Source organism: Dipteris shenzhenensis, chromosome 21, assembly GCF_047967505.1.
Source record: "Dipteris shenzhenensis isolate YYH24624 ecotype China chromosome 21, Dip_SZ_1.0, whole genome shotgun sequence".
NCBI lineage: Eukaryota > Viridiplantae > Streptophyta > Polypodiopsida > Gleicheniales > Dipteridaceae > Dipteris > Dipteris shenzhenensis.
Window position 1 is genome coordinate 35261925 of NC_141616.1, and position 10454 is coordinate 35272378.

The following is a 10454-nucleotide window of genomic DNA, read 5'->3' on the forward strand; positions in this document are numbered from 1 at the left end:
AGTACAGGGAGGAGCTAGCTTGGTTTTTCAAAGAGCAAACAATTGGGCTAAGGTAGGTGAAGGTAGACCTTACTGCCGAGCAGAATAGTTTACAGGAACAACTTGACAACAGGAAGGCGGTGTGTGATGAGGTTAGTCCAAAGTTATTCCCTGCTGAGTCAGAATCACACCTAGCTGCAAACATGCCATAGCAACCTCAAGTGCAAGGTGGAGCGATTATATACCATCAAGGCTAGGTCTTGCTAGGTTAGGAAGCTTGATACCAAGTATTCACTACAAGTCGAGGCGGCTTGGTTGTACATACAGTTTGCATCAATATATGAGTTGATTCCCTTTAGCTGTTTGTTAATGAAATGTTGTTCACTCGGTATACTTTAATTACATCGTAGCATGCTTTCACCCCCCAATATGATCAACCAAATGACAACGTTAGGTTGGACAGGGATCTCCTCCACCATTACCACTGCCTCATCCATTTGGCTTGCATCGCCAAAATGATCCACCATGCAAGTACAGTGCTGATAGTCATGACAATGTCATAATGCTTGCTCATAGCCTGAAAGTACTTCTTGCTCTCGTCTACTAGACTCACATGACCGGAGAGCGAGAACAATAAGAAATGTCACTATGTGCGGCTGGATTCCTTCTTGCCTCATTTTCTTGAATAAATAAAACACTAGTTCACAATCTTCGTGGCGGACGTAACCTCTGGTGGTCAATGAATCCCATGTTACAACATCCCTTGTGGACAATCCATCAAGCAATTGTCCGGAGTTAATCATGCTCCTGCAATCATGTCAATAAGAATGATGTAGTCTAAAGTCCAATGCTGATAATTTGGACAAGTATTTCATGCTCCTGCAATCATGTCAATAAGACTGGTTTAGTCTAAAGTCCAATGCTGATAATTTGGACAAGTATTTCACTTTCCAGTTTCCATGCTTTTAAAATGGCCACAAAGACCATTCAAGCTCTTCTTGGTGGTGAACGAAGGGTATCTACCCGAAGCGAGACAAGCTCTGCACAAACGGGGGCGATCTTTTTCATGGATCCCCGTGTGTTAACTTTGTCTTGCAGCAGTGGCATTACTCCATGTTCGATAGAGGGCGATTCAGCTCTTGAGCTGTATTACCTTTCTTTCTTGAATAAATGGGGGCGATCTTGAATGGTGAAACCAAGCCGTGAGCAGGAATGCTACAGGTTGAGTGGGCGTGGGCATTGGGTAGGAACATATCGGCATTTGCATGCTAGTGAAAAGTCAGGGAATCGTCAGCAGCAATCTGACACAAAGAACATGAGCGCAACCTCTCATTCGTCGTGCAATAGGAAAAATAGCCAGCGCTTCGAACATACATCGCCAATTCCTGGACATAAAACGACGGACTCGAGGAGGCTGAGCTCCAGGGAGTTCGAAACAATCTCCGTTGTGGCTTACTCCTGCCATTACGAAACGTCACACCGTTCCTAACAACACTTAGCAAAGAGGTTCCTAAAGAAAACGTGTAGAAAAAGACTCGCGAACAGCTCCAAACTCAATCTACATTCGGGCTAAGAAGCTCACAAGGAGCAGTCGAGAATTGTAGTAAACAAGAAGAGGATGAAAGAGGTGACTTGCAGGAAGGAGGAAGAAAATGAGCCTGCAGGGCATAAAATCATAGAATCGGGAAAGACCCAACTAGCACAGTGTCCAATTGCGAATCTTAAAAGGTAGACTCATATGGAAATTTCCCAAATTCCACTAAATCGCTCCCTCCTATGGAGTGACTGATATTCACATATGCAGGAGCAGGGAGAGTTCCCTCTCCAAAAGCATGCAGCCCTGTACTCCCTCAATTGTGTGCCCTGGATTTCGTCATAGCGGACGCCCACATTCTGACCGGTTGGCATCGCATCTGCGCAGGCAATCAAGCTCTCGGTCTCCGATGGCTTGCCCCGAGGGCATTGGATCCGTGTTGGAATAATGTTCGCGTTCAGGTACTGCCGTCCTTCAGTGTGTTGTCTTTGCTTTTAACGATTGGGGGAAAAGTTTTTCTGCTGGCTATACCCACTTCTGGCAATAGATGTTTGTTGTGGTCATGCTTGGCAGGTAGGTCAGGGGCCCGAGCGCTCATGGAAGGAGTACTTCACGGATTCCCCCCTTGGTGGGATATCCGAGAGAGCAAAGTAAGTGCGCGATGAGTCTGAACTGAATGATGAATCTGCGGATTGTCTAGTCTGACAAGTCTTTTGTGAATCTCAATACAGAAAAACCTAAGGTCTCCAGATTTCAAGCATAATATTACGAGGGAGTCACGATGGATGAACGGCTGGTACAAATCAAATTGGGTTAAAGACATGCTTGAGAAAACTTCCGGAGCATCCTCTAGTCAGGCTCAAGACCGTGGCTTGGTGGAATGTGGCAAGGCTGGAGAAGTAAAGGTCAATGCATCTACAGCACAAGAACTGCGAAAGAAGGGTGGATGGGAAAAGCTCAGCTTAGAGGAGGCACTCACGTCTATGGAACGGATGCCCCAACCGCCTTCAGTTCAGAACCTTAGATGCATCTTGCATAAGTGCAGGACAAATAAAAATCTAGCGTATGCCAAGCGCTTGTACGCCTACTTGTGCAAAAATGGGCTGGAAGATCATAGATCTCTCGGGAACTACCTCGTCCCAATGTTGGTCCAAGTTGGAAGCATGTGCGATGCTCAGCATGTTTTTAACAAGTTGGTTGACCGGAATGTGTATTCTTGGACTTCTCTCATGTGGGGTTATATTGAATTTGGGGAATCAAAGCATGCCCTCAACCTCTACCGGAAAATGCAAGACGATTTGGTACATCCTAGCGAGTATACCTTTGCGGCTGTACTGAAGGCTTGTGCTAGGCTGAAAAACGCAGAAACAGGCCGAGAAACACACTCTGAGATAGCTAGAAAGGTGCTGGAAAAAAATCTTATAGTTGGCAACACCTTGGTGGATATGTATGCAAAATGTGGCTTGCTTGGAGAAGCATGGGAAGCGTTTGACAAGCTGCCAGTTCGAGACCAGGTCTCTTGGACTGCACTGATGGCAGGATTTGCTGAGCAGGGGCTTGGTGAGGAAGCGCTGAATTGTCTTGAGCAGATGCAAGTGGAGGGTCTCTCTCCGGATGCTGTCACATTTATTTGCAGCTTGAAAGCTTGTCGTAGCATAGGAGCCATGGATAAGGGGCGAGAAATGCATGCTGACGTAGCCAGAAAGGGGCTAGAAAATAATCTTCTTGTTGGCAACGCATTGGTAGATATGTATGCCAAATGTGGCTTGCTTGGAGAAGCACAGGAAGCGTTTGACAAGCTGGCAGTTCGAGATCAGGTCTCATGGACTGCACTGATTGCAGGATATGCCGAGCAGGAACTTTGTGAGGAAGCCCAGAAATGTCTCGAACAGATGAAATTGGATGGTCTCTCTCCAGATGCTGGCACACTTATTTGGAGCTTGAAAGTTTGTGGCAGCATAGGAGCCATAGACAAGGGCCGGGAAATACATGCAGAGATTTCCAGAAACTGGCTGGAACAAGAACTTGTTGTTGGCAACACCTTAGTGGATATGTATGCCAAATGTGGTTCACTTGAAGAAGCACGGGAAGTGTTTGACAAGCTGCCAGTTCGAGACAAGGTCTCGTGGACCACACTGATAGCAGGATATACCGAGCAGGGGTTTGGTGAGGAAGCGCTGAACTGTTTTGAACAGATAGAACTGGAGGGGCTCCCTACAGATGCTGTCACATTTATTTGCAGCTTGAAAGCTTGTGGCGGCATAGCAGCCATAGACAAGGGCCGAGAAATGCACTCCGAGATAGCCCGAAAGGGGCTGGAAAGCGATTTTGTCGTTGCCAGTACCTTGGTGGATATGTATGCCAAATGTGACTCGCTTGTAGAAGCACGGGAAGTGTTTGCCAAGCTGCCAGTTCGAGATGCATTGTTGTGGAACATACTGATTGCAGGATATCTTGAGCATGGGCTTGGTGAAGAGGCCCTGAACTGTCTCGAACAGATGCAACTGGAGGGTTTTTCTCTGGATCCCGTGACATATGTTTACAGCTTGAAAGCTTGTGGCAGCATAGGAGCCATGGACAAGGGCCGAGATATGCATGCCGAGATAGCCAGAAAGGGCCTGGAAAGAGATTGTTTTGTTGGCAGCATCTTGGTAGATATGTATGCCAAATGTGGCTCACTAGCAGAAGCACGGGAAGTGTTTGACAAGCTGCCCGTTCGAGATGCACTGTCTTGGAACATATTGATCGCAGGATATCTTGAACATGGGCTTGGGGAAGAAGCCCTGAATTGTCTCGAACAGATGCAACTGGAGGGTTTCTCTCCAGATCCTGTCACCTTTGTTTACAGCTTGAAAATTTGTGGCAGCATAGGAGCCCTGGACAAGGGTCGAGAACTGCATGCAGATATAGCCAGAAAAGGGCTGGAAAGAGATCTTGTTGTGGGCAACACCTTGGTGCGTATGTATGCCAAATGTGCCTTGCTTGGAGAAGCACAGGAAGCGTTTGACAAGCTGCCAGTTCAAGACAGAGTCACGTGGAATGCACTGATCACAGGGTATGCAGAGCAGGGGCTTGGCGAGGAAGCACTGAAGTGTCTCAAACAGATGCAACTGGAGGGTCTCTCTCCAGATGCTGTCACGTTTGTTTGCAGCTTGAAAGCCTGTGCCAGCATAGGAGCCATGGACAAGGGCCGAGAAATGCATGCAGAGATAGCCAGAGAGGGCCTGGAAAGAGATCTTATTGTTGGCAATGCCTTGGTGGATATGTATGCCAAATGTGGATCTGTTGCAGAAGCACAAAAGGCATTTGACAAGCTGGCTGTTCGAAATGAGGTCTCGTGGACTTCACTGATCGCAGGATATGCCCAGCAAGGAGAAAGTGAAATTGTTTTCCAGATGCTTCAGAATATGAGAGGGGAAGGGGTAAAGCCAAATGAGATCACATTGTCTCTTGTTCTTACTGTATGCAGTCACATGGGTCTAGTGGACAAGGGTCAGAATTACTTTGAGGCCATGAGCAAAGACTATGGCATCACTCCAACTATTGAGCATCACATTGGCATGGTTGATCTCCTCGGCCGTGCAGGCCAATTAGAGGTGGCGGTAGCGATGGTGAAGAAGATGCCTTGCGATCCTAATGTTGTGTCGTGGCATACTGTGTTGGCTGCTTGTCGAAAGTGGGGCAATGTGGAGCTTGGAAGAGTGGCCTTCGAACATGCAGTGCTATTGGATGAAAAGGATGCTGCATCTTATGTCTTGATGTCTAACATCTATGCAGATGCCCACATGCAAGAGGAAGAGAAGAAGGCATTGAGAGTGTGAGCAAACAAGCATGGAATATACCAGAGAGTTGGGGGACTGACAATACTGGGATTGTGCATTCGTTTTTGGTGGGGGATACAAGACCTTCCCAGAGCAAACATATATATATGCAAAGCTAGGAGATTTCTCCCTCAAGACGAGGCGGGAACAGTACATCCCAGATATGCACTGAGTGTCATGAGACATTTGTTAATGCAAAGAAAGATGGGTTACATGGCACATTGAAAAGGTGGCTATCGTGTGCTCCCTAACCAAGGGAACACTTACATATTGTCAAGAATCTTCCGGTATGTAATGAATCCTATGTGGCACGGCACAGAGATCAATGATAGCTCTCAACAAGGAGGAGCAAGAAAAAGGGAAAGGTACGAGAGGTCTCTTCTATCTTTGAAGAAATTGATCGGCACCCACATACAGTAGATGTCATCATAGATAATTGTCGTGTCAAAAGTGTGTGTGTTGATAATCGCTCCATAGCTTTTGGTTTCCCTCCCACTGGGTGCACTATGTTCTTAACATTTAATGCAATGTGGTTGCATCGTAATCCCTTTTGAGTAGAGAATATTGATGTAAAACACAATAGCAGACTGTTAGTGTTAAGGATACAAATCCCATTACATGCAAGAGGGACTACATTGGAATCATAAAAGACATTCTCCAAGTGAATTCAAAGTAATTCTACAAGATGTTCTCAAAGTGAGTTTAGAGAATTCAAATTCATCTTTGATAATATGAGATGGTTCAATGCCATATCTAGAGGGGCTTCTAATATAGTAAGGAAATATTTGGATGGTTTTCTTTCCATTGACTCAACCCAACTTTGGTATAAACTCCCAAATTGTTGACACTCCGGTTTGCTCAATCTCGACAGGCTAACTTTAAGGTACTCGGTGCTAAAAAACGATCCAATCCTGTGCAGTGAAGATGCCCACTTTTGCAATCCTTTAAGTGCAAAGTGTGCATGCTCGAGGTGATGAAATAGTGGCCAACATTAAACACACAGAGTTCGGGGTTAGCTATAGAAGGGGAAACTGTATGGTGACGGGAGAACCGAGTTAACAACACTATGTAAAAAGTACTCTTTTTGGCAAAAAACAACGGAGTTATGAGAAGCCATCTAGTACTAAATAGTATAGCAGTGTTTCATGAAATGAGGGATCCTTCCCCACACATCGAGGATTCTATGATCTCCAATCAAATGTTCCCCTGCACAACAAGGATTTTTTATGTCTCAATGTCTCTCCAGTAGTCTCTGCGTGTGCCTCTCTCTCTCTCTCTCTCTCTCTCTCTCTCTCTCGTTGTCTTGCAAGCTCCGTCTCTCTCATTCACAGGCTTCCAATCCCTCTATCGTTATCTTGCATAGGTCCCTCCCTTGGTCCTTTCTACACTTTCCCTCTCTTAAGCTGTCTCTCTTACACACAGGTCAAGGACACTAATTCTTGATGATTGATGTGATCCAAAAGAAACACCATAAGGTTCAATAGATGCAATATTCTCTTTCCAATACGTAATGTTTCTTCACCAATCATGCTTGTATTAGTTCATTAATACTTAGTGTCACCATTCATTAAGCTGTAGAGATTAGCCTCTCAGTCCCTCATTTGTATGCAAGATAGATCATTCAAGTGTAGCCATTAAAAGGTTATGTGCAGGATGGATAATTTGACTTCAAATGTAGTGGATTTTGACGTTGATGTCATCCCATTAGCCCAACCATCTAGCACACTTCTATTAAGTGAAGATGAATGATGCTCATCTCTACTAAATTTATCCGAACGGAGCGTGCGACACATGACCTTGGCAATTGTGCGACATTTCAAACAAGTGACCAGAAAACTTGACTTGAGTGCAAAGGCAAACATTTTGACCAGGACTATATGACATCCAAACATGAAAGAGGTTGTGAACGAGAGAGAATTTCCATAGGAGTCAATATCAACGACGATTGTTGATAACTTGAAGACGTCACTGGGTGTTGTCAAAGGAGTGCAAAGTGCTGATATGTTAGCTACAACGAGAGTTGCGCTCCACATGATTCCCAACACATCAGTAGCAAAATAATTTAGTGTTATCAAATTGGCTAAAGCCCTTGGTATTCAACCACAAAATTTTAAGATGCATCATGTCGAGATAAAAGGAGCAAATTTCAAATGGGCTGATGGAAGTTGGAGGCACAGGCAAGATTGCCTGAGTTTTGAGGTGGTTAATTCTGTCATCTACTTCTGAAGAGAAAACACTAGGGTGTCTCGAAACAAGAAGGATGTTTGCAAGCGGAGGCTTAGCCCAAATTAGTATGCACGACATCCCACCCACTACTTGGAGCTTACAGAGGTACATCGCCCTTACTTTGCGGAGTGCATCATCTTCTACTTGATGAGTACTAGCAGTACTATTTAGTACTAAACAACATTAAACTACCACTATAATATATGCTAGTGCTGGTACTTACTACTATTTGATACATCTTATGAGTACTAGTACTATTTAGTATTGTTTGGTACCCAATTGATATATGCTAGTTACCACTCTCAGATGCTAAGTATGACTTTCATATGCTAGTTTTATTTAGTACTATTTAAAACTATTAAGGTTATTGTCATATGATATTTAGTACTAGTAACTACTGTCATACTCCTAAATGCTATGTACCACTGTCACCATGCTACTCATCAGTACTATAATTTAGTACTCTTTAGGTACTATTCTATGTACCATTGTCGTATGCTACTCATTACTATTTAGTACTATTTTGGTACTTCTGTCATATGCTATTTAGTACTATCATATTCTATGAGATGCTAAGGGCCTATGCACACAAACCCGTTGGAGTGGCATTGGCGATACAATGGGCCTGTGCACATGCTTAATTACTGAGGGTGTATCAAAGCGCCCTCAGTGTGTGCACCCTCAAGATGCCAAAACCTGCATCGATGCGCCCACCAGGTGATCGAGAATACCCCACTATGGACTGGCACATGCTGGTCAACTGTTCTACATGGCGCACTACATGGCGGCCATGTAGTGGTGGTTGGTGGGAGCCCATGTGCTACCCCCTACCATCCCCTCCAGAGGCTCATTTGCTGCTCCTCTCTGGACCTCCACATGCTGCCTTCTCCATGTGTTGCTCCTCTTTGGACCTCCACATGCTTCCCTCTCTGCACCTCGACATGCTGCTCCTCCCCTCTCTACACCTCCTCACCTCTATGCTGCTCTCTCACTTGGTTCTCTGCCTCCATTGCATGCTGCTTCTTGCCTCCTAAGCTTTGCTCCTCCTCCATCCCAGCAGTTGCGACTGCACTCTCTCCTTTGCGGTTGCGTTCTCTCGTCGTGCGCTCTCTCCCATGTAGCTCCGCCATCCATGGTCGTTTGTAAGCTAGCTCCTAGGGGATATTGCTCCGCTGCTTCGACCTACCCATGGAATTCAAGGCTGGGACGTAGTTATTCATCGTCGTCTGGCTGCAGATTTCCATATATTGGCATTCCTTGTGGTGAGTTCTGGAACTACATTGTGTTTCTTGTGCATCCCTGCTTCCGTTGCTATTTATTTGCATCCCTCTGTGTGCTATTTAATCTTCGCCGTGGCTCGCCATAAGTTTTTGGACCTGAACTTTGTCTTCAATGATGGTGACCTCGACATAGAGTTTGTGCCTTTGTTGCAGTTTGAAGACCTTTCTGCCTAAATTCGGACGTATGCCAAGGTGTTATTATCTCCTACTTCTGAAAAACGTGTTGTAGCTTCTCCTCCCCCTGTGCCTGCTGTCAAACTTGGATGCTCACCCCGTTTGTTGATTAGATGAATACACCTTCTCTGAGGTCATCTGCTCCGTGCCATGCTGCAAATCTGTCCGGCACTCTGGAGGAACCTATGCTCGCAAGTTCGTCTCTCCCTTTGGAGACCACTGCAGATGTGGCTGTGAAGACTGCGCCTGTTCCTATGAAGAAAACCCCCAACAAACACGGAAGGAAGCCCTCTACTACGGCTTTGAAGAAGGTTTTTTGGCTATTCGATGTGTTTTTGGGTTCTGGCACTTTGGTTTAGTTTTGGCATGTTTGGGTTAGGGTTGAATGCTGGCTTGTCACTTGAATAGTACTTGCTATGCTATGTTTGAAACTATCAGTTGCAAAATGCTATGTTTTGATGCCTCATTTTGATTCTTATGAGGTATAATGTCATGTCTACCAAATGATATAATTAGAGATGGTTTGATGCCTCATTTTGATTCTTCTGAGGTCTAATGTCATGTTTACTGCTACTGCTGATTTGATTCTTATGAGGTATAATGTCATGTTTACCGGCTGATATAATTAGAAATGGCCTACCTGGTGATATAACTACAAAGCAGGTCTAATGTTTTTCCTAGATGGTGATTATATATTGTTTAAAGGCATTCCTAAATGTAATTGAATTTTTCAGCAATATGTAATTGAATATTTCTACAACTTTTCTGCAATATCTCTGGAATATTTCTACAATATGTAGTTTAATTGAGTGAGAGAGAGAGAGAGAGAGAGAGAGAGAGAGAGAGAAATCTGTTGTGTTTTAGTAACTGGAACCTAATTTAATAACAACAAATCTGAAATTTTGGGCTCATTGTATAAATTTTTTGGCCATCTTAGATAGTATATCAAATATTTAGATACTTTGCTGAGTTTTATATTGGGCTACATGGGTGCCCCTCATTATTATCCATTGCCTCCACTCAATGCAGGTGGCTATTCAGGCCCTTAAAGCTCCCCAAGTGGCCCCTGCTATGACCTCCTCCCCACATGTTGTAGCAGTAGTAGAAATTCTTGGAAAAGAAGGGTTGGGTGAGGATTCAAATACCCTTGGTCTTTTTTATTCAATTGACGACAACCCCGTCAAGGCTTCAAACCTAGCCAATGTCAACAATTGGATGATGGAAGAAACTTTCGTTCTCAAACATCAGTGCTGAAAAAGCCCTTGACTAGCTTATGGACAAGGGTATCTTGATGGTTCCCATTAAAAAAAAGATGAGGAATGGGAGTTCGTGTCTAGAAGGATGGAGTGTTCAAGACTGGTCCCCAATCCCTTTACCACTGGAATAGAATATGGGGCTCCTTTAAGGTCATCAACGATTATGAGATGCGCATTCCTTTCG

The 10454-nt window shown here is 44.6% G+C and overlaps 1 protein-coding gene across 3 annotated transcripts; it reads left to right on the plus strand.

Moving 5' to 3' along the window:
- Positions 1 to 1027: 1027 nt before the first annotated feature.
- Positions 1028 to 10104, plus strand: LOC147888785 (pentatricopeptide repeat-containing protein At2g03380, mitochondrial-like). Of its 3 annotated transcripts, none has more exons than XM_087392990.1 (5): positions 1028 to 1707; positions 1784 to 1974; positions 2087 to 2163; positions 2245 to 5699; positions 10044 to 10104. In XM_087392990.1, the coding sequence occupies exons 3-4, from the start codon at positions 2110 to 2112 to the stop codon at positions 5332 to 5334; spliced, it is 3144 nt and encodes a 1047-aa protein (XP_087249116.1). In that variant the 5' UTR covers positions 1028 to 1707; positions 1784 to 1974; positions 2087 to 2109; the 3' UTR covers positions 5335 to 5699; positions 10044 to 10104. The 3 variants fall into 3 exon arrangements, with proteins under 3 accessions (XP_087249116.1, XP_087249117.1, XP_087249115.1); XM_087392991.1 differs by having other exon boundaries at positions 1901 to 1974; XM_087392989.1 differs by having other exon boundaries at positions 1028 to 1974.
- Positions 10105 to 10454: the final 350 nt, after the last annotated feature.